The sequence below is a fragment of the Artemia franciscana genome, chromosome 6, assembly GCF_032884065.1.
Source record: "Artemia franciscana chromosome 6, ASM3288406v1, whole genome shotgun sequence".
Lineage (NCBI taxonomy): Eukaryota > Metazoa > Arthropoda > Branchiopoda > Anostraca > Artemiidae > Artemia > Artemia franciscana.
This window is the reverse complement of record NC_088868.1, coordinates 4,286,803-4,311,758: the sequence shown is the minus strand read 5'-3', so window position 1 is coordinate 4,311,758 and position 24,956 is coordinate 4,286,803. Positions and strand designations below refer to the sequence as shown.

At 35.2% G+C, this 24,956-nt stretch overlaps 3 protein-coding genes across 3 annotated transcripts in view; all 3 read right to left on the bottom strand.

The window, feature by feature from the left end:
- Window positions 1-2,210, bottom strand: part of LOC136027932 (zinc finger protein 235-like) — a 56,844-nt gene extending 54,634 nt beyond the window's left edge. The window contains exon 1 of the mRNA XM_065705386.1: window positions 2,123-2,210. The gene's annotated coding sequence lies outside the window, so the exon portion shown is untranslated. The remainder of the gene's footprint in view (window positions 1-2,122) is intronic.
- Window positions 1-24,956, bottom strand: part of LOC136027933 (E3 ubiquitin-protein ligase DTX4-like) — a 161,156-nt gene that overhangs the window by 133,709 nt on the left and 2,491 nt on the right. The gene's annotated exons all lie outside the window — the stretch shown is intronic.
- Window positions 20,680-23,950, bottom strand: LOC136028467 (zinc finger protein 235-like). The gene is made up of 3 exons (XM_065706309.1): window positions 23,414-23,950; window positions 21,305-21,544; window positions 20,680-21,192 (listed from the first exon to the last, which is right to left on the bottom strand). Exons 1-3 carry the CDS (start codon window positions 23,948-23,950, stop codon window positions 20,680-20,682), a joined length of 1,290 nt encoding a protein of 429 aa, XP_065562381.1.

The following is a 24,956-nucleotide window of genomic DNA, read 5'->3' as shown; positions in this document are numbered from 1 at the left end:
CATCTTTAAGACCCTATACTGTGAAAACTACGTATTTAAATTGTTATTCACAGCTCTTTGGTCAGTTTACCAGAGGATTATGACAGCATCACCAACTTTGGCAAAGGTGAAAAGGAGTTTCTTTTGATCACTTTGTCATGATGTGTTTTGAGAGTGCCATAACAAACATGTTTGACTTCTTAATTGGAGTATTGTTGTTACAATACCTCATTCTGTGTTTCATCTGTATATTTCAATTGAAATTATAAAATTCTCACTTCTGAGTTCTGTTTGTACACAAATCATATTGTCACTTTATTCCTCTTTTCTTACTCCTTTCTCCACTAGATCACCAGCTAATTAAACATAAGCTTCCTACAAGAAATTGAATGAAAGGCTAATCTTCTTCAGGTGAAACAATTCTTTTGGCTGAACTGTGCTCTCAAGCTTCATATTTGAGGTGGACATTATGCTAATTATTACAAAAAAAAGTTGGTAAAAATAACCAGCCAGTCAGTAACCCCCCCCCCCCAGTAAAATCTGTGGCTAGTAACATTCCTGCAAGTTGAGAGTATTTCTCTGATTTTTGAAAAAGAGGGGAGACTCCCTCAAAAAGTCAAGAAATTTCAATGAAGATTGTGCACTCAGATTCAGCATATCAGACAACTCTACTGTAGATGCTTCAAGCTCTTACCTACAAAATATGGATTTTTTTTTCATAAGAAGGATCATAGATGCATGTTTTTTCCCACGTGGGTGGTTGTATGAAACCAATAGTTCTAAAAGATTAGAAGAGCACTCATTTGAACAAAAATTAAAGGTTCTAGCACCATTTCTAAGTGACCAAAAAGATTGGAGGGATGTATGACAATGATTTTCTCCCAATGATATCAAACAAAATTTGAGATATTTACTTGATTTACCATAGTTTACATGTCCAATGACTATGCCTCTGTCCTCTGGGGGTCTCTTTGATCCCCCATGGTCCCTATGGCAGGAGTCAAAATAATCCATGAGGAAATGGCTTTAAATTATGCAATTTGCCCACTGTTTACACATAGTATTTGTTACTTGGAGATATAAAGAATTTTTGGGCAGGAATTTTTCATGAGGATGAAAGTTTCCAGGGAGAATTGTCCATTGCAAATTTTATAAATAAAAGGAAGAGGGGGGGGGATTGTGTCATGATTTGAAATTTGGTCAAAAATTAGATTAAAAGATCACTTTTAATCTCTTCTTCAGTGATTTCCTTAGGTATTCCTCTTATTACTCCTTGACATCTGGGTTTAAATTCCTCTGCTTGGACTTCTGTTTCATCTATTTTCTTAATTGTCAATGCTTTTGCTACAGCAGATTCAGTTGGAAGAAATATTGTGACTCTCTTTTTATCTTTGCTCAGTTCAAATTCAAAGTGATCAGGTTTCAATGCTTCTTTTAAGCTTAAAGTAGTTTCTCTTTCCATAGACAAGATTTTTGTTTCAACTTTGCTGGACAAGATTACTCTTGTCAAATCTGTCAAGAATCTGGATTCCCTTATTTTTTGGGTGGTACTTAGGAGGAGCTGTGTAGTGACTTTTTGCAACTCTATTGTTTAACTCAATGAGGGTTGGGGATATAGCTCTTTTGGCTCCTTTTCCTAAGTCATGAGATAATCCTAGCTAAGGGAAATTTATGATACCCTCCACTTCTTTAGGGTTTGCACTGCCTAAATCATGGCTTCATCTGAGGGAAGAGGTGGGTAATTTTCATCTATTGAACTTAAAATTTCAAATGAATTTGATGTAGGGACTGTAGCAATGAATCTATTTTGAGAGTGTGGTGAGATATAGATTTGATGCTGACTGTATTGACTATTGTGGGGGGCTAGAGTTGTGACATATGGTGATTGTCTTGCCTGATTAAATCCTGGTGTCTGCTGTATAACCTGACCCTGGTACTGTATAGCTTGAGACATAGGTACAACTTGTGGAATAAATGTTGTGTACATGGGGGCCTGCTCATTATTTGGACCTACTGCATTTGGCCCCACCATCACTCCAGGAGAGTGATGTGGATCCCAATTTACCTGCATCCCAGGTAAAACATACCACTATACCCAAAAAATTACCAAAAATATCAAACCCTCAATTCAAAAATAATATACCACGCTGAGCCGTTTTCCTCAAGTCCTTTCCTGTGTGATGTGGTATTCAAAAAGATTCAAAAAGATATCCGCGTGATAAATATTGAAAACATTTACGAATAATGTGCTTCCAAAAATATTGTTAAATAAAAAAAAAAGTTTTTTTTAACTAAAAGCAAGACTGAAGCTTAAACTTTGAAGTTGAAAGTTTAACTCCCCAAAACATATTTTTTTATTGCCATATACTTGCACCCGAAACTAATAAGATTAAGATAATTTGTAGAAAGCTAAAGATTGAAGAAATGTTTGATTCCATCATCAGCTTACAACTACCTCCTAATACTGAAAGGCCGATGTATAGGGTGATGATCCAAATTATAAAAAAGACAATGGAATACGAGCTAATTTATTAATGAAGATCTACTGTGCAGAAGAGAGAGAGAGAGAGAGTGAGTAGGAAGAGCCGTATTGGTACCAGCCGGCCTCTTGGCCTTAATCTGCTTAGGACAGGCAGCTCAAGAACTTGCACTTCCCACAAACCAAACAGAAGGGCAGGACTGTATGCAGTCTGTATATCCTCATACAAATTCTGGAATTGGAAACTGAAAGTGAAAGTGTTTTTTAACGAATAGAAATAACTCCGTTTCTGAAAGGGGTTGTTCCTTCCTCAACGACCCACTTTATACGCTAAATTTTGGCTGTTTCTCGCAATTCTACTATATTAAACAATAAAAAACTTTAGTGTAAAGAGCGGGGCGTTGAGAAGGGAACAGCCTCTTTCATACACGGAGTAATTTCTGTTCGTTTTAAGTTTTAATGTCGCTCCTTACTTTCTGTTGAAAAAACAAGTTTTTTTATTTAATTTCTGAACATTTTTGAATCAATTGGCTCTCCGCACATAAATTATTAAAATGAAATTTGCATATTAATTCTTTTTTCGGCTAAATGGGTTTCTCTTAGTTTTGATGCGACGATTTTGAGAAATAAGCGATAGGGAAGGAGGAATAGTTGCCCTCCAATTTTTCGGTTACTTAAAAAGGCAACTAGAACTTTTAATTTTTAGCGAACGTTTTTATTAGTAAAAAATGTAAGTAACTTAAGAATTAACTTACGTAACAAACTTCTATATTCTTATATTTTTATTATGTATATGAGGGGGTTTTCCCCCTCGGTAATACATGGGTCTTTACACTAAAGCTTAAGTTTTGTCCCAATTCTTTCAGAATTACCCCTGAATCAGAAAGACCGTGTTGAAATTACTGAAATTACTTGTTGAGATTACTAAAGATACTTTAGCATAAAGAGCGAGGTATTTAGGAGAAGAACCCCTCATATGCGTAATAATGTCTTTTCGTCTGAAGTTTTAATGTTACTCCTTACTTTCAATTGATAATTTTTTTTCATTGTTTTTTTTATAATAATACTAGAAAATTCTGCGCCCTTTTCATTGAATTTATCTTCCCCCATGACAAATTCTTCCAAGGAAAGATCCTCCCACATAGCCCCCTCCCCTCAACCATCCCAAACCAAAAAAATCCCCCTGAAAACGCCTCTACACTTCCCAATAACCTTAAAATCAGCTTAAAATCCGATTCTTTTAATGTATCTTTTAGTATCAAAATTCATTTTTTTAGAGTTTCGTTTACTACAGTTCGTTACCACGAACTGTTTGATAGTGCGTTTTAATTTTGACTATCTGACAACCCCAGCAGAAATACAGTTTGAAAACTTGACAGTAAACGTATCACAGCATTATAAACTTACCAATACGGTGAAAACACCACTCGATGTCTTTTTTTATGCTATTTTTCCGATATAATAATTGCTTCTAACACAAATTTAAGCACTTTTTGACCGAACCTAATCAACCTTATTATGAATAATTTTGTTATTGAGAAAATGTCGCATTATTTTGCCGAAAACGACGAAGAAAACGGCGCTGAAAATGCGTAATATCATTTTATAGAAAACTACCGATAACTCATACTTTGATTGAAAATTCGTCATTTTTCAAGAGGTCAACAAATTGCTTAAATTTGAATTTGCTATAGAAGCAATTATTATATTCGTAAAGGGTAAAAAAAAGGGCATCGATTGGTATGCTTACTATATTGTTCAGTTAATAATATGAACTGTGATACGTTTCCTAACTTGACAACCTTAGAAGAAATACGGTTTGGTGTAAGCCCTCTAACCATTGATGATTCAGATTATTTCAACTTCAGAGGTAGGCTCCAAAGCCATTGAATTATATATGGTCCAAGATTACACCTAAAAATTTATAAAAGAAGAAGAAGGAGTTATAGACGAGGCTGTAGTTGTTAGAGAGGCTGTTCACTTGTTGATAGATAATCTATCCTCCCTCCAACCTAGGGCAGAATTAAATTCAAGAAAAAAAAATGTAAAATCTTCGCCCTCAAAACCATTGATTTGTTCTAATAGCCCGAAAAAAAATTGATCCTTTTCCTCATCTCCAAAAATTTTGGAAATATAAAAACTTCAACCACACCGGTCTCAAAATAATTTATTATAAAGTTATTACACTATTCCCTTATCCGAAGGAAGTTCCTGACCGTTGGAAATTTGTTGATGACCTAACGATTGTTGAAAGTTGCTTCAGAAATTTAATAAGCGACCCTATGAGTATTCTCAATGAAATTGGAAGTGACGCTTTGGACCTAGATATGACTGTAAACCCCTCTAAATCCATGATAATGCCGATTTGTTTCCTCAAATCCTCGCCCTGTTTTCTTAATCCTTTCCCTCCTGAAATTTATGCATCCTCGGTTAAATTACTTGGAGTCACAATTTCTTCAAATTTAAAGTGGGATATCCACGTTAAAGATATCATCCATAAAGCTAATGCGTCTATCACCCTCCTTAAGCTCCTAAGTATATATAGCGTCCCCCATTCTCACTCCTTAAGGTTGTACACGTCTTTTGTCCGCCCGCATCTTGAATATGCTTGTCCAGTTTGGCACCCTGGCATCTCTCGTAAAGAATCTGACAAAATTGAGTCAATCCAAAAAAGAGCCTTGCTAGTATCTTTCAAAGAAGGCCAGGTGCCTTACTCTCTGCTCCTAAAAAAAGATAGTTTGGAAACCCTTGAGCGAAGGAGGTCGTCGTTGTGCCTCCGTTTTTCAAAAATGCAATAACGAACCCTCGGACGGCAAGTATTTTCCCCAAACGTCACTCACCATCCAGATTACGACAGCCTCGAGCTGTTTCTGAGCCTATCCCAGTTTTGTCTCCCCTTCGCTGCGTTACTTCCAGATATGAAAAAACCTTTGTCCCCTTCATCACAGAAAAAATAAATAAAATAGCCAACTTGTTTCCCCCCCCCTCTTTTTTTCATGTGAGGTGCTTTAGGTCGTTACACACTAATTTGCTTGCCCCTCGCTGTTTTGGTTTAGTTTCCCTTTTAAGTCATATGTGTTTTTCGTGTGTTTTATGCTTCGTTCTTTTTTTGTGAGTTTTTGGACTTTTTTTAGTGTCCCTTTTAATTTGTAGATATATATGTTTATTTCTTGACTTTTTTTTGTCCCCTTCCCTTTTTTTCTGACTTATATTTTTTGACTTTTTTCTGACTTGTATTTTTATACATAATTTGATCATTCATTATTATTGGTGTTTTTTGCTTTGTTTGTTTTATTAGTCGACTCCGAAGTCCGAATTCGGCCCCCTGAGGGCTTGTGATAGTGATTTTTTTGAAATAAATATCTTATCTTATCCAATGGTATTCATTCGACATTACGTTGGTCCTCTGTATTAAGTCTTGCCTCTAAGTAAATTAGATCCCGTTTTACTGTTTTCCTTCTAAGCGCAAAGAGTGTAAGATAGAAATATGTTTACTCTGATATATGACAGTATATTTTCTGGATTTAACGTCTATCTAAGACGATAAAAAAAATTGCTTATTTAGCCAACACCCCCGTTCTAGCCTTACAATTTTCCTGCATGTTATCAAAATACATCTTCATTAGCTGAATGTCACTTAGACTTTTTCAACTGCTTTATATTTCTCAAATAGCTTTTCAACAATCCATGTCAACCTTATTTGTCTATTTACCATCTGATCAACGTGGCTAGTCCTTCTACAATTATATGATAGCTATAGTCAGAGTGTGCTAACATATTTTATCACCATTAGACCACTAATACCATTCTTTAAAACTGTTTGGTACAATGTTCTCGAACACTAGATCAGCGAAGAAAAAATATATAAATCAGGAGGATCAAAGTTTAACTGAATAGATATTTTCCCATTAGATCATTTAATTGAATACCATTCAGATAAAAGTTTTCGGCTATTATTTCTTCAGTTTTGACTTTCCAGATATGAATATTAAGCGTAATAGCGACAGCATGTCAATTTAAAAGAAATAAAAATTACTTTAAAAATTTTTTTCCAAGAAAGCATACAATAAAAGAAATCAAAGTATTAACTTAATCTTAAAGGAGCAAAAATTAGCCAAATACAAAGGAGTTAAACTTCAGACACAGTTTACTACGATTTATTAATATAAAACTTCACCGATATTTCTTCAAAAGGCCAAAATGCTCTTAGCACTATAAAATACAGTATTTTTGGTACAAAATGAATCTAAAATTAAAAGTTTGGTTATCTTGCAAAGGGAAAATTCCTTTTTAACTGTAGAAAAGGGACAAAAGGAAAGCTCCAACTTTGTAGCCTGGCTTCAACTTTCACTGTATACGAAGTACTTTTGATACGATTCCTGTGCCTTAGCCATGAAGGGAGAAAATGAAACAGAAGACTCAGCCGAAATCCATAAAAAAAATTGCTCGCAAAGTGGTAAATCAGTTAACCAGTGAGAAAAATACTCTTTTTTTCAGACTCCATTTTTTTATTAATAGTTCAGATATTTTTAAAAGAAGTATTATTATTCTAAGAACATATTTTGATGTGGTCTTGGAATGGTCACGTATCTTAAAAATACACAGTACTTATTTAAAAATCATTTCAGCTTCAAAAAGATACAACTTGACAAAATAACTTTAGCCAGTCCTTCTGACGTCAAGCATTAGCCAAAACTATTTTTCACCCTATGATAGAGCTATACAGCTTTTTAATTCATCAAGCAAACCTTGGTTCCAACTTTACTTAGAAACTAATACATTTCAGGCCTTTCCCACTTTCTCCTAAATTTTGTGATATAAGAAAAAAAAGATCCAAATCAAACTGTTGCTCTGGTAACACAATTAACAAAATAATTCGAAACATGTTCCCTTCTGCTTTCTAAAAGAGTGATTGGTACAAGACTCAGCAGCACTTGGCTTTCTTTTTTTCCAAAGAAAAGATGTAAAGCTAATATTTTTTTTTTATTTATTGTCTAAAGATGCTAAAACACTTAAAAAGAATAAAATACATCAGTTAACTATATCCCCTCATAAATATTGAGCTCAAATTATTAGGGAAATACACAAAGCGAATTCAAATCATTTTGGCTTTTATTGTATTATTTTTATAAGCATTGTATGGTATTATTATTGTTAATCTATCTAATGCTTTTGGATTCGCCTGCCTAAATATTTGATAAGGAATCGGCTCTATAAATAACTACTAGCTGTGGGAAATTTCTAGCACATAAAATATCAATGGTGTCATGGGCTTACATGGGGAATTTTCAAGTTCTTAAATCAGCAAGGAAGGGGGGAGGGAGGGAGGGACAACCTCAATTTTATGTTTCTAAATCTAAGATCAAATTTCTTTTAGAGTTATTTCTTTCGAAGAGAAGGCTACCTCTCCTAACACTATAATTGGTAGAATAGTAGCACTGCCTAGGTAAAGGGTGGTATGACTTCAATGTAATGGTACAATTTTTCCTCAGGCCACTTCCCAGAGGTGATTGTGTCAAAATCCTAGATGGAATTTTGTTTAAACTGTCAAAGTAACTAGAGAGGAACCCACCCCAACACGACTCTAAAAAATACCCTTCCGCAACTCCTAAAAATAATCAAATCCATTTTGTTCAAAATAATCGAAAGAGCCTGTAGCTATACCTCCACGGTCGTCAAGATCCTTTAAAGCCTCAGGGACAGAGCTGTAGACTATGCAAAATGCCCATTGTTTTTATATTACGTATGTAACATATAATACAATGGTACTAAGGAAAAACCTTAAGGAAGGTTTCCTTTAAGGAAGGAAAAGGGAATGTTTAAGGGATAGCATTCCCTCGTCCTAAACAGAAAAAAAACTATGTGAATGCACGGGATTTACCTATAACGTAAGAAATAAGATACTATTTCTGAAAAATTACTAGTACAAGCCCAGACGGATCACATTCACAGCTTACAATCAAAAGGCACACATACATACAAAAAAAATTATAAATACAAAAACTCTCAGAATTAAAAACAGATAAACTGAATAATAAAAAAAACAAGGACAATTTGATCTTGTGACTAAAACCTACAAAACACACTTTAGTAAAAAAAAAACAACTAAAACGCATGGAAATAGCCCACGAAAAAACTAGAACGGAATTAAGGAAAAGCTCACGGGGAGCATTTAGGGGAAAGCATTCTCTAGTCCTAAACGGAATGAAACTATGTGAATGCAAAGGATTTACCTATAACGCAAGAAATAAAATAAGATTCTATTTCTTTTAAATTATTATTACAAGCCCAGGTGGGCCAAATTCACATCTTATAGTCAAAAAGCACATATATATAAAAAAAAGAAGCAAATGTAAGTCAGAAAAAAATATATCAAAATTTCAAAAAGGTTATAAAATGTGAAAACTCGCAGAATTAAAAAACGATAAACTAACTATAAAAAAAAAACAAAAAAAACGAAAACACAAGGACAATTTAATCTTGCGACTAAAAGCTACAAAACATAATTTAGTAAAAAAAAACTAAACAGAAGCTACAAATGGGAATAAATAATTTAAGGTAAAAAGGGGGGACTCATTTATTTAATATTATTTCTTATACTCGGTATAAAAGTTCTTCTATATCTTTGAGCGGACAATTTCATTGAGGGTCAAAAGGAGGATTTTTGTTGAAACAGACAGAGGGAGGCAAGGTCGAAGAGAAAAAAATTGACAAGGGAAAAGGGAATTTTTCGGGAGGTTATGGAAGACGTTGTTGGCAAAATGCAAAGAAAATTTTGTTCTCCTTTCGTTTAGGATGACTTGATTGGCTTTCCGACAAAAAGAGATATAAAGGACTTTACCTTCATTGAAAATAATTCTTGAGCACTTTCTGAGGACTGCCTCCATCCTATCAGACAATCAATTGGAAATATCCGGATGCCAAGCCAGACAGGTATAGTCAAGGATTGGGCATAAAAATGAAAGGTAAACTCTCAACTAATAGGATTTAGGACAATTTTTAATTTGTTAAGAAGAGAAAGCGTGGTATTTACGAGTTTTAAAATATGGTTAGTATGATAATCCCATTTTAAGTCGCTTGAGATGGTAACACTCGGTTATTTCATAGAAGTAACTGACATTTCAGGTACAGCTTAGGGTATTAAGTTTAAATCTAGGGCAGAAGGGCGTATTCTGAATTATCAGAAAGGCGTATCTGCAATATTTCACGAACGGCTGACGGTATAGAGTTGAAACTTCCAGGGAACGTTGAGGAGGGTAGAAAAGTAATTCAAAAGACACCATTTTCAAACAAATTGTCAAAAGGGCGTACTTTCAGTACTGAAGAACGGCAAAGGTTACCATGTTAAAACTGTCACGGAGTGTTTTGAAGAATGCATAAAAATTCAATGAAAAACCTGCATCCAGGTTGTTAAAAGGGGTATTTTCAGTATCACAAGATTAGTAGGGTATTAAGTTGAAAGTTTCAGGAAATACTAAGAGGGATGTTCATGTGACTCAAAAGATACTTCATAAGTTTTGGTCGCAAGACACATTTTTACTATATACAGGGGAAGAATGGGAATACTAAGTGGAAACTTCTAAGGTATGCTTAGGGGAATGTTAAACTAAACCAGACGATACTTTGAGCTTTGATGTTGCAAAAACGGCATTTCTGCAATAACCAAGAACAGTTCGGGGTATGAAGTTGAAACTTTCATGGCATGCAAAACAAAATCATAATGTGCATCGAGATTACAAAAGGGGGTATTTTCCACATCTTAGGAACGACTGAGTGTATTATGTTAAGATTTTCAGGAGATACTGATACAAATCTAAGGACACCATATACATCCAAGTTGTCAAAAGGTATGATCTGTCATACCTTACTCAAATGTATCAGTAAGGGTCTGAAATACAAGTATCAATTACAGAAGTACTTAATTTACTGCGTAAATTAGGTAGGAACTTTCGGAGAACATTACGGGACAGGCTGTTAAACTATATCACAACATACCAAGTACAAAGGGTCAATCTGCGAATGCTCAAAATGGCTAATGGCAATAATTCAAAAATTTTCACAGCATGTTAAGTGGGATACTGAACTACATTAAAAAGCTCTAATTACATTTAGGTAGTATCTCAGGAATGGCTTAGAGCAATGAGCTGAAGATTATAAAGAAAGCTGAGGTGAATGTCAAAGTAAATCAAAAGAAAATATGTGCATAGAGTTTGTCAAAAGCGATAACTGCAATATGTCAGGAACACATAAGGAGTACCTAATGGTACTGGGTTGAAATTTTTAGGGGATAGCAACTTGGACCAAAATGCAAGTTGTGTATCCAGGTTTTGAAAGGGTATATCAACGAAATTCCAGAAACGGCTAAGCGACTTAAAGTGATGTTTTTAAGGGAGCAGATAATGGCATTAAGTTACAAAATTCAAGGAATATTGAGGGCGATTTGTAACAAAATGAAAAGGCACTATTTGCATCCTGGTTGTCAAAAGCGCACCAGCAATATCTAAAAATGGCTAAGAGTATTAAGTTGAAACTTTCAGAGAGCTGTGGGGGATATTGAACCGCATTAAGACACTGTATGTATCTTTGCTGCTAAATGAGTGCATTTGTAATATCTCAAGAAAGGCTAAAGATATCAAATTGAAACTTCCACGGCTGGTTGAGGAGACTTTTAACTAAATTGATAGACACTATGTGTTTCCATTAAAGTTAAATATATGCTATCTTAGGACCGTCTAAGGTATTGAGTTTAACCTTCCAGGGAATATTGGGTAGTTAAAGTTAAAGCTAAGTTAGGTTACAGGACACTATGCACATCCAGAATCTCCAAAGGGCGTGTTTGCAATCTCAAAGGTTTGGCGAAGGATTACATTTATGGCGTAAGGAACCCAGTTGAAACTTTATTTGACTGAGGGATCAAGTGGACTTGAAGTTTTTATTTGATATGAGAGAAGGAGGGAATGGGCTTATAAAGGGAAAATAGATTTTTATAGAAAGTCCTTCAGCAGGTTCTTAGTGCGAAACATTAATTTTTAGGCTGATCTGTTTGACATTTCTTACCACGAAAATACGTCTAATTGAAGATGCAGAACCAAGAAAACTTCAATCAGAAAATATATTGTTGTATTGACTCGTGAAGGCCTATTTTTCTTCTTTTTTAAACAAAAGTTAAGACATATTTTTTAATACATGAGGCAAAAACTAATATATTTAACCATATGAGCAGCTTAAACATATTAGAACATTATAAAATTTTTATAGTAAAATAGATTATCGATATTCATCTATATTCAAGTTGTAACGGGATGGGGCCAGTAAAGACCTTAGTCCTATAGGAGGTCCCAAATTAAATAGATTTACAATCGATTGATTTGAATAATCATCCCCTTTTCATCATTCCAAATTTTACAGTCCAATTTTTGTTAAAATTTCGACGTAAATTCGAATAGTAAGAAAGTTTTAGTTCTTTACCCATTAGTACTCTATGTTCCCACTTTCGTTTATTTTATTTCTATTTTACCAAAAGATTAGCAAAAAAATCCTTGTACCTTGTCCAAGCTTGTACTAAAAAAGTATATACTCGGGCAAGTTTTCAGCTTTCCACAGAAATCTAGCCTGCAACATCTAGCTAACCAGCAACTTCCTCGATATATCTGTGCTTGAATAGGAATCAGTTAAATTTTCAGAATTTTCTAAAAATCTAGCAAAGTGTCTGTTTTGGGAAACCTGTAGTTTTAGTTTAAATACCAGCAAAGGTGAATGTTTGAAACATCTCTTTTGGTGTTATAAATCTCAATGGGAGAAGAAAAGATTAAAATGGTGGGATGATAAATCTTTCTTTTAAGTTTATATTTATTCTAGTTTTACTCACTCTTTGAAAAATATTAAAAGTGAAAAACAGTAAGTTTTGAGAACTGGGAAAAATGGACAATATAGGGGGGCCATCAAGGCCAACCCCTCAACACCAACCCATATTTTGGATTCAGCAATCGCCTACTGGTGAATGGACTTTTTGCAGCCCAGAACAATACCAAACCCAGCCAGTGCAAATATGGCATGATCCCACAAATGGATCCAATCAGTTTCCATTTGCTGGCTCCCCCCAATCAGTGATATACCAAACAATAACAAGCCCAGGTCAGAGTCAAGCCATAAAATACTATGATCAAACAGATACAAGTCAATGGATAAACACAAACAAAGAGAATAAGACAGTAAAAGTGAAAAATAAAAGAGAAACAATCAAGGAACATATCCAGCTGTCAGTACAGAATAGATTTGAAGCTTTAAGTGATGAAGCAACAAATGAGAGCGACAATGACAGCTATATGGGCGAAGCAGTTTCCTGCAGGGAGGCAGAAGGTAAGCCAAGCATCAGTAATGATATTAACAATGAAAGAAGAAGTGAAGAAAATGCTAGAATTGTGACCCCAACAGTGCCAAACATCCCTGCAATCCCTAAGGGACATGAAAAAGTTAACTTGGAAAACAAAGCAAAAAACAGAAAACCTTTCCCAATGACTGTTACTATCAATGCAAGCATAGAATATAACTGCAGTGTAAATATAATCCTCACAGAACACAACAAGCAGTTCCCTGATAACAGCACAATTATCAAAAACTTTAAGAATATACTAAAAGAAAACAAGTTTGAATATGACTTGGTAAAGAACAATGAACTATTAATAGTACATACTCAAAATGAAAACTCCAAAGAATTATTGTTGAAGACTACAAAACTAGGAAGCTTAAGTGTAGTGGTTGAACTAAGTAAAAAGTTAGTCCGTGGTGTCATTAAAGGTGTGAATTTAAAAATGACAGAAGCCGATATAAAGGAATGCTTGGACGCAGAATTAAAAATTCACCAAATAAAAAGACTGAAACTTTTTAACAAAGAAACAAGAAAAACAGAAGACAGCAAAGCCGTGTTAATCACTTCTGTAAGTGACACCTTGCCTCCCCATATTTGGTTTGCAGGAAGACCTAAAGAAGTTGTTCAATATAACAGACCAATAATTCAGTGCCACAACTGCCAAACATTTGGCCATATCAAAACAGTGTGCAGATCACCAAAACCATCTTGCCACCAATCTAAATCTCACCAATCTAAAGACTGTCCATTAAAAACTGAGCCAGTAGAAACAAGAAATACAAAATATCATTGTGTAAACTGCAATAGTAACCATACAACTACATCCACTACTTGCCCACAAAGAAGACAAAACAAGATTATTACAAAAATTGCAGAAACCCAAAATATAGGTATAAAAAGAGCTGAATCAGCATACAAATCTTATGCGCAAGTTGTAAACAAGCAACTTTCAAAAACTAGTCAATTTTATCTAAACAAAGAAGAATTCCCTCCAATATCAAGAGACCAAGAATTAGAAATTCAAAGTGATAAAGTAGACGTAATATGCCTACAAGAAACATGGCTAGTCCCATATAAAAAAAATTTAAACTCACAGGATTAATATCATAAGGTAGGATATAATAGAAGGCAGTGGAGGAGGCACTCAAATAGTCATAAGTAAAAAGCACCATTTCAAGCATTTAAATATAGAAATCTCACAAGATAAAAATTACCAAATGATAGAAGCAGTAGGATGCACAGTATATCTGAAAAATCGTCAAAAACTCAACATCATCAATATTTACAACCCAAAAGGAGAAAAATAAGAAAATTGCCAAGTTTATTGAGGAAATAGTGAAAACAATTCCGTCCTGTGAAAAATACATAATCCTTGGAGACCTAAATGCACATAATAATATTTGGTGTGATTGTGGTACCTCAAATAGTGCTGGAAATTCAGTGGAAGTTTTTCTACAAGACAACTTAGATGCATGTCTAATCCCACCCAAAAATCTGAAAACATGTCACTGCAAAAGAACAAACACATACACTACAATATATTTATCAATTACACCAGCTAATATAGCTTCTAAATGGACAATTTGGTCAGCAAGTGAAATCACTTTGTTGAGTGACCACCTATCAGTAATGCATGACATAAGAGATCAACCCACGAAGTGTGAAAATGAGAGCTGCAGAAAACAAATAAACATCAAACAAGTGAATTGGGACAAATACCAAGAAATCATAGAATTGCAAGATCTAGAAAATACCTTTGTAAGCTCAAACAATACTGAAGAAACAATTGAAACATTCCAAAACAGTTTGATACAAGCAGCAGAGTCAACTATAACAAATAAAACAGAAATGCACACGAAACACAAACACGCCTCCTGGTGGAAAAATATTTGCAAAGAGGCAAAGAAGCAAATGAAAAAAGCCAAAAGACAATATAAACTAATATTCGCCTTTGAGAATTAAATACACTTACAGAAAACCACAGCAATATTCCAAAAAACAGTAAAGGAAGAAAAATGTAAAAGCTGGAAGGAATGCCTGAAAAACTTGATTTTAGACACCCCTCAACAAAGATCTTTAAGTTTATTAAGAAAATGAATAGCTTTTATAATGAACAACCCCAAGTAATAATGCCAATTCAATCAGATGGAAAAGAAATAATAGATAATCAGGAAAAAGCCAATGAAGGGGCAAGATATCTCAAATCAGTTATAGACATAGAGGAAATAAACCAGTCAGCTGTAAGAAAAACCCTCTGGAAAATAAAAAGAGCTAGAGACACATCTACAGACGCACACTATAATCAACCTTTTACTATAAATGAGTTTGAAATTACAATTAAAAAACTACCACTAACAGCACCAGGCAATGACCAAATATATCCTCATTATTTTAAAAAACTTCCTTCGAAATGGATAAAAATGCTTCTTCAAATAATTAACAATTGCTGGGAATCGGGGGAATTCCCAAAAATATGGAAAAAGGGAGTAGCAATCATGTTACCCAAGCCCCATAAAGATCCAACGAAACTAGAAAATCATAGATTTATAACCTTATAACCTGTAATGGGGAACCTTTATGAACGATTAATAAAGAATAGAACAAACTGGATTGTGGAAACCAACCAATTTCTACCTCCATTTCAATGTGGATTTCGCAAAGGTTTAAGCACCACTGACAATCTTACATTACTCCAACGAGATGCCCTATATTCCCTGCAGAACCACAAGATCATGATAACCGTCTTCATGGACATTAAGTCAGCATTTGATGTTGTATCCCACAGACAGATTTTGGATGGACTGATTAGCTTGGGAATAAAGGGTCCCCTAATATCAGTCTGCCATGAATATCTAAGGGAAAGAACTGTCCAAGTTAAATCAGGAGTGGCCTTTCCCATATTCATGTAAAATCACAAAGAGCATTCCCACAGGGCTCAGCACTGGATCCAGATTTCTACAATATAAGTCAATACAACAGCCCACTGAATGATGATGAAATAAAGGCCTCAGTAGTTGCTGACGATATTTTCTTCTGGCTATTAGGGCACTAAGAAACATAAATTAATAACAAAACTACAACAAATGATCAATTAACTGACATTTTGGGCTGAGGATCTAGACTTAGAATTTTCAACCACGAAGACAAAAATGATGGTCTTTACAAATAGACATATAACTAATATCCCAAATTTGATGTTGAAAAATCGAACAATAGAAAGAGTCTCTAAACACTTATATCTTGGATGTTTGACAGATCAAAAGATGACCCTTCAACCAATGGTGGAACATATAAAGCAGTCATGCATAAGACGACTTAACATCATGCAAATGCTTTCCAAGAAAACTTGGGGAGTGAATACAGTATTTATGCTTGAGTTCTACTGTGAATACATTAGAGCAAAGATTGATCATGCCTCACTTTTCTACAATATTACACCAAAAAGCACACTAAACAAACTGGAAGTTGTCCAAAATAGCCCATTAAGAATAGCCTTTGGGGCAAGAAGTACAACGCACATCTCCTTCTTATTAATTGAAAGTGGAATAGTTGACCTGCAAACCAGAAGAGAACAACAGATGCTGAAGTACCTGAAAAAGATATGGCTAGCCCCATCATCCCACCCATGCAAAGCTCTAATTATTAAAAGAGGACTTACCCCTACATTTAACAAAAAACGAAAGCGGAAAAAAGAATGGATGATAGAAAAAGCAGAGAGTTTATTGAAAATACGGGATATAATCTTCAATTTTAGTGAGATGTTACACCTGCAAGACCTACCACTAATACCCCCATGGACAAGTAGAAGCATCAAATATCTAACAAACGAATTTTAAAAAGAAGATCCACTTAACTACATCAAATTCAACCATTTAATGGTTACAGAGTATAAAGAACACTTAAAGGTATACACGGACGGATCCAAAAATAATGAGGGTGGAGGAGCTGCTTTTGTCATACCAATATTGAATAAGACAAAAATATTCAAGCTGGATCCCTCACAGTCCATACAGAAAGAAAAGAAATAACAGAATTTTTAAACAATATAAAAAAACCACTCAGTGCAACTGTGTTACTAGGAGATATAGAAGATGACAAGCTGGCAGTCAAGGCAGTCAAGCTCATGACAAAATTTTTGAAGAAGATTGGAAGAGCAACCGCAGTATAAGTAAATCAACCCAAAGAAAGACGTCCTAAGGTCATCAGACAAGAGAGAACGGCTAATCAATCGTCATCATCATCAAACTCAATGCTTACCGACATGGGTATCTAAAGACTGCTTACATTAAAACATTTGCAACATAAAGACACATCATAGGGTATCAAGTTTTTTCAATTGGGGATGTTGGACATTTCGGAACCAAAAATAAGTTTAACGATTCTGCAACAGATGGTATGTTTAGTTTTGAAGACGGCACCCAAACGGTGTGTATCGGTGCCAGAAGCTGTCACTATAATAGAAGAGGTAATTGATGCCAAGGGAGGTATCGATGAAACTTTTTGTTTTTTTTTGCAGTTTGAATTGGTTTTTAAATTTCAGTTCTGATCTTTTCCAAATAATGCCCAAGCCCAATAAACATGGTGGGTACCACAACAATAGACGGCCTTGCTTTTAATAAATAAACAAAGAAAACAAGTTTTTTCAACTGAAAGTAAGGAGTAACATTAAAAATTAGAACGAAGATAAATTGTTACGTATATGAGGGGGTTCGTCCCCTAGTCAATACATTGCTTTTTACGCTGAAGTTTTTTAGTACTTTCAAAAGAGCCATTTATTCTACTTAAAAGACCTTTGTGATTCAGGGGTCATTCTAAAAGAATTGGAAAAAAATTTGTACTTTAGCGTCAAGAGCGAGGTATTGACTTGGGGCAAACCCCCTCATATACACAATAAATTCTGTTTATTTTAAGCTTTAATCTTAATCCATTATTTAATTCCTGATCCTTTTTTGAATAATGCTGGGAAATCTGGCACCCCTTCATAGAAATGTCCCTTTTCCCATGAAAAACTTCTTTATGGAAAGATACTCCAAAGTAAAACCCCTCCCCTCCCCAACACCACCAGAAAAATTCCCTCTGAAAACGTCTGTATACTTAATAATTACCAATATTTCATGTAAGCCCCGGTCAAAGTTCATAGCTTGCAGCCCTTCCCCCGAGAACTGTGGGGGATTGAGTCATCTTAAAAGACATAGTTATTAGATTTTCTGACTATGGTGAACAAAATATCTATTTTAAATTTTGATTGGGGGACTACGGGAAAACAATTAGCTTGGGAGAGGGCCTTGTTGCCCTCCAATTTCTTTGGTCACTTAAAAAGAGCACTAGAAGCTTTAATTTCCTTTCGAATGAGCCCTCTCACGATATTCTAGGACCAATGGGTCGATAAAATCACCCCAGGAAAAAAAACAGCAACAAATAAACACGCATCCGTGATCTTTCTTCAGGCAAAAAATTCCACATTTTTAAAGATAGGAACCTGAAACCTCTACAGTGGGCTTCTCTGGTATACTGAATCTGATGGTGCAATTTTCATTAATTTTTATAACTTTTAGGGGTGTGTTTCCGCCCTTTTTTCAAAAATAAGGCAAAAAAAACAGGCTCGTAACTTTTGATGGGTAAACTAAACTTGATGAAACTAATATATTTGATATCAGCATAAAAATCCCATTGTTCTGATAAATCTCTTGGTGTCAAAATTCCGTTTTTTAGAGTTTCTTACTTTTAAGCCGGGCACCCCCTTACTTACAGTTTGTTACCACGAACTGTTCGAATAAAACCTGTATTACCCATTAAATTCATTATTTAGGCCTTGGTTTGACTGAAGGGTATTCTAAGATTAATACCCATCCCTCCCCATTTTCCATATTTATCTAAGGCCTAATTGAAATTTAGACAATTAATGATATTAAAATCTTTTTAATACCTGTTTTAGGCATCTGCCCTCCCCCATCTAAATTATGACCCATCGTAATTCATTCACAATAGGTGAAAGAACTAAATAAAAATGAACAGGCATCTGTGGCCTCTCAGTTCAAAAAACTGTGAAATTCCACATTTTTGTGTGGGAGGAGCTTCAAACCTCTAAAGAAGGGTTTTTAAATATCCTGAATCTAATAGTGTTATTTTCATTAAGACCAACTCACTCTTTGTGGTGGTCTCTGCCTTTTTTCTATAATCAGGTAAATTTTTTTAGGCTTGTTGCTTTTGACGGGTAAAATTGAATTTAATCAATTTTATGCATTTCGAATAGACAGTACATTGGAATATGACAGTGCAATAGAGCTTTCTAAGAAAAAAGCGTGGTTGGCACCATGTTTTATTTATTTACTTTTTTTTATTTTTGACCAGGGCACTTCGTAACGAAGGAGTTGCCGTAGAAACTTTGAAAAGAGGTCATTCGATTGGAAATTGAAAGGGATAGTGCCATAGTGATTGGAGGGCAGCAAACACCCCTCCAAAACCCCAAATTTCCCCCAGCACATCCAATCAACTTTTTTAGAAAGGCATTTTGCTCAACATAAATGAAAGGTCCAAAAATATTGTTTATGAGGAGGACATCCCCCCAAAGCCCTTAGGGCAAGAGTTGTAAGTTTTGCTCTGGGGGAATAAAGCTTATATAGAAAGGGTGATTGTAAAAACTTCGGAGTGGCTCATTACATTGGTAATCATAAGTTGTAGCTCCTTTTTAAGATTGAGAGTGACCAGAGGGTGGATACCCCTCCCCATACCTGGTATTTTCTGGAAATACAACTTACAGAAATTTTGACATGACCATTTGCTGTCGTAGAAAATTCGAAAAAGGCTCATTCGATTGGAAATTAAAGGGGCTAGCAACCTTTTTTATGTTTAATTATGTCTTTGAGGATGACTAACCCCCCACCATCGTCGGGGCAAGGGTTGCAAGTTATGCCCTGGGGGCATATAAGATATTTATAGAAAGGGTGGTCGTATAAACTTCGAAGGGGCTCACTGGATTGGTAATCATACATTCTAGTACCCTTTTTGAGATTCAAATTGATCGAAGGGTGGATATTCCCCCCCTCACATCTCGTATTTTCCCAAAATGCATCTGGTAGAAATTTTAATATTAACATTTGTTGTCGTATTAACTTTAAAAAAAGGCTCACTCGATTGGAATCAAAATTTTAAGGTAACCACATTGTTCAGCTTAGTTGAAAGGTCTGAAAATCGCTTCGTAGGGGTAAACCCCCCCCCCCTCCCCAAGTTCCTAAGCGCAAAAGTGATAAGTTATTCCCGAGGGCAAGTAAGGTTTTTATGGAAAATGGTTGTATAAACTCCGGAAGGGGCTCATTTAATTGGAAATCAGATGTTTAGTTCCCTTCTTGAGAGTAAGGTTTTTATGGAAGGGGTGATTGTGTGAACTTTAAAAGAGGCTCATTTGATTTGAAATGTATAGTTATAGTTCCCTTTTAAAAGTGAAACATGATGGAGAGCAGCTAGCCCCCCTCCCTCTAGCCAGTGGAAAAAGGTTTTAAGTTATGCCCAGCGCATATAAGGTTTTTATGGTACGGGTAGTTGTATAAGCTTTGGATCGAATGGAGCTCATTTGATTGGAAGTTTTAGTGTATTTTTAAGAGTCAAAAGTGAATGAAGGGAAATCGACCCCCCCTCAAGCCTGTAATTCCACAAAAAAAATCTGAGCGAAATTTCAAGAGAGCTATTTTGTTCAGCATTGTTGAAAGGTCTAGTGTTAGGGATGTCAACCTCCCCACAGTCTTCAGGACAAAGGAATATAAGTAAGGCAATTCGTTCGTTGTTTACGCATAGTATATGTTATTGAGAAAGGTATACATGTTTGAACTTTGCTTTTCAAAAAGACGAAGGTTATTCAGGTGAGCCTATCAAGAATGTTGAGGGGAGTATTGAAATAAAACACTGGTTTCTCACCAATATGAGCCCTTTGATGCCGGTTCAAAGAGCCCCGTTCAGAAAAGCATTTTTTACATACATCGCATTCAAAAGGTTTCTCACCAGCATGAATTCTTTGATGTGCGTTCAAACTTGCAGGTTGAGAAAAAGTATTGTCACATACACCACCTTTAAATGGTTTCTCACCAGTATGAATTCTTTGATGTGTGTTCAAACTTGCAGCGCAAGAAAACGTCTTGTCACATACATCGCATTTAAACGGTTTCTCACCGGTATGAACTCTTTGATGTGTGTTCAAACTTGCAGGTTGAGAAAAAGTCTTGTTACATACGTCGCACTTAAACGGTTTCTCACCGGTATGAATTCTTTGATGTGTTTTCAAATTTGCAGCAAGAGAAAACGTCTGGTCACATACATCGCATTTAAACGGTTTCTCACCGGTATGAACTCTTTTGTGCCTGTTCAAAGAGCCCTGTTCAGAAAAGCGTTTTTTTACATACACCACATTTAAACGGTTTCTCACCGGTATGAATTCTTTGATGTGTGTTCAAAATTGCAGCGCGAGAAAACGTCTTGTCACATACATCGCATTTAAACGGTTTCTCACCTGAATGCACTCTTTGGTGTTGGTTCAAATTAGAAGACTGAGCAAAGGTAATGTTACAAACATTACACTTAAATAGTTTCTCACCCGTATGCATTCCTTGATGTGTTTTCAAATTTGCAGGTTGAGAAAAGGTCTTGTCACATACACCACATTTAAACGGTTTCTCACCAGTATGAATTCTTTGATGTGCTTTCAAATTTGCAGCAAGAGAAAATGTCTGGTCACATACATCGCATTTAAACGGTTGCTCACCGGTATGAACTCTTTGGTGCCTGTTCAAAGAGCCCTGTTTATTTATTTATTTATTTTCTTTATTTCCCTCAAAAAATGAGGAGTACGCTACAATATAATATAAAGAAAAAACAACTGATAACACTTACAATCAAAACGTATCAAATATTGATCGAACACTTAAAAAAAAAAAAAAAAACAAAAAAAAAAAAAAAAAAAAAAAAAAAAAAAAAAAAAAAAACTTGCTAAATAGATTAGCCTATAAATCATGAAGAGCCAGAACTGTTACTAAAAAACGGAAATAAATTGTGGCCTAAAAGGCTAATTTTCGCCCTATCTTCAAATGTTTTATATTTTTTCTTTATACAGACTACAGGATCCTTCACATTAAGCTTTAAAACAATCTCAGTGTTACTAAAAGAAAGGGGGAAACCAAGTAAAAATTTACAAAATTTAAAATAAGCAACTTTAATGGGCGAAAGATCAGAAGGTCTGAAATTTCGGAAGAGGAGGGACGGGAACAATACGTGAGGCAGAGCAACAGCGCTATACATACGACCAAGGACGTCCCGACGGTAAAGACCCCGAAAACGAATTAAAAGACCAAATGCCTTGCGTAGTTTCATCTGAACATGCTGAACCAGGACTGGTTTGAAATCTCTTTTCGAAGCAGCATAAGGTAATCCCAAATAAGTGACTATTGGCGACGACTGAAAAATAACACCATTGCCGCAATCGAGAGTCGCCCTGACATTATCCTCTAAACAATTTACAACAAAAAATTGACATTTTTCAAAACTGATAGAAAGGCCCAAACCTTTTAAACAATTAATTAAAATATTAAAATTAGAAACAAGACTAGACTTGGACCAGCTTAGAAGGATAATGTCATCAGCATATGCAATGTAAGACAGATTTCGAGATAATGAAACAAACGAGCAGGAAAGAGAATTAAGGGCAGTAGCTAAACAAGAATTGAATATATAAGGAGAAATAATTCCTCCTTGTCTAATTCCTCTACCCACTTGAATTAATTTGGACTGAGATGAAGACGAACTCGGACAGATACGGATCTTTAAACCAGAATACCAAGAGCGAAGGACTCGTATGACAGCTAGGGGCAATCCAGCATGGATTAAAGTGAGCAGAGCGGATGCATGAGAAATGTTATCAAAGGCCCCTTTGATATCAATCAAGAGGGCGTATAGCGGTTGACCAGAGATTCTCGCTTCTTCAATAACTTTGCTGAAAGATGCATGGGCATGGTCACATCCCAAACCTCTCTTGAAACCAACTTGATTAGAACCAGTGTCAAGAATTTCAAGAAGATCCTTCAAACACAACTCAAACACTTTCCCAATCATAGAACCCCTAGTAATTGGCCTCCAGGAGCTACAAGATGACAAGTCTTTTTTCCCGCTCTTAGGAATAGGCGTAACTATGCCAATATAGAATGACGATGGTACTAAACCAGTAGTAAGTAAAAGGTTGAAAAATGCCAGTAGAGTAATAAGAAAAGAAGAAGGAGCAAGTTTGAGGTGATTAGCAAATAAGCCATCATGATCCTTAGCCGACTGCGCCTTTAACGTTTTGATTGCTCCACGTAACATATCCTCAGAAATCCTGTAATCAGTTGAAAAATTCTTCAACCTTTCATCTAATTGCAACACAACACTGTTAGAATCGTACGAAGTCGACAACTTAGAAAAATAATTTTCCCACTCTTTTAGCGACGGTGTGGAATTAGTATCAGGCATGTTAATCCGCCTATTGCCTCGGAGAACATTCCAAAGGAGATTTTTGTCCTTGTCGTTATCAATGTTTGAAGAAGCTTCTTCTATGATCAGGTTATTACACCACATTTAAATAGTTTCTCACCAGTATGAATTCTTTGATGTGTGTTCAAATATGCAGGTTGAGAAAAAGTCTTGTCACATACGTCGCACTTAAACGGTTTCTCACCGGTATGAATTCTTTGATGAGTTTTCAAATTTGCAGCAAGAGAAAACCTCTTGTCACATACATCGCATTTAAACAGTTTCTCACCGGTATGAACTCTTTGGTGCCTGTTTAAAGAGCCCTGTTCAGAAAAGCGTTTTTTACATACATCGCATTTAAAAGGCTTTTCTCCTGAATGTACCCTTTGGTGCTGTTTCAAATGCTGCTTTTGAGAAAATATTTTGTCACTCTCACGCTTAAATGATTTTTTCTCTTTATGAGTTCTTTGATATCTTTCCAATTTTCTATTCTTGTCACTTTGCATGCAACTTTTCAAACCAGTTTTCTGATTTACTAAGCTTTTTCCTTCAGATTTCAATGTACATGCGTTTGAGAAACCACTCATAGATGGATTCTTTGAAACAAATAGTGACGTAATTCCCTGCAAGTGCATTCCAGACACGTGTGGTGAAAAGTGACCTAAAATATAAAAGTCTATAGAGTAGAAAAAAAAGAATAAAACAAAAATTAATACAAAAAAAAACAAAACAAAAAAAGCACCTTTCAATATGTTTCAAAAGTCTACAGAGAAAACAAACCCAAATAAAACAAAATTTCATATTTCAATAAACCGAAAACAAAAAATTAATCTGTCAATGTGTTTTAGAAGTCTACAGATAAAACAGTATATCTTTCGATATGTTTTGACAATTAATTTTATTTTCGATTCTTCTTCTCTCCCTCGTGGTGACACTAATACCAGCTTTTAAAATTAATTATTCTAATGCAATGAAAAATGCTGATGACTGCTAAGAAAAAGCTTAAACTCAGCTTCTGGAACGTGAGAGCCATGTCCCAACACTCTAAGACAGAACTAGTCATAAAGCAGATGATTCAATATAAAATTGATATCCTAGCTCTTTTTGAAGTACGACGGACGGGTACGGGCAAAAAACATAGTTTACGGGTGCTGACGAGTTAGAAGAATCGTTCCCCTCTAAGGGCACAAAGACATTCCCATTTTTGGCCTTATCAAAAACTTTGCCTCCCACGGAACATTAGTCTCTCCTTAGGTAAAATTCTGTAAAGGTCCTCGAGCGGGACCAAGCTATTCTGTTTATCCTCTTTTCATACCAAGGACGAAACACCAGCTAAACTAAGTAAGACCAAAAAGAAAAAGCACCAGAACCGTTAAGACCAGGATAAAAGCTAAAGTGCCAAAGTTTGCTGTGAAGTTCGCTCAACTACAAAGGTATACTTTCAGGGCAAGATGAGAGGGATGTTCAACTGATAAAGAGACAATATTTACATACAACAAAACTGTACAAAAATAGTTTGAGATTCAAAAAATATTGTTTATTATGGTTATTAACAAAGATTCCATTAATTTTTTTTCTACTGAAAACTAAATAAATCTAAAAAATTTCAATAATTTGCTGGACTGGAAACACAAATCAAAA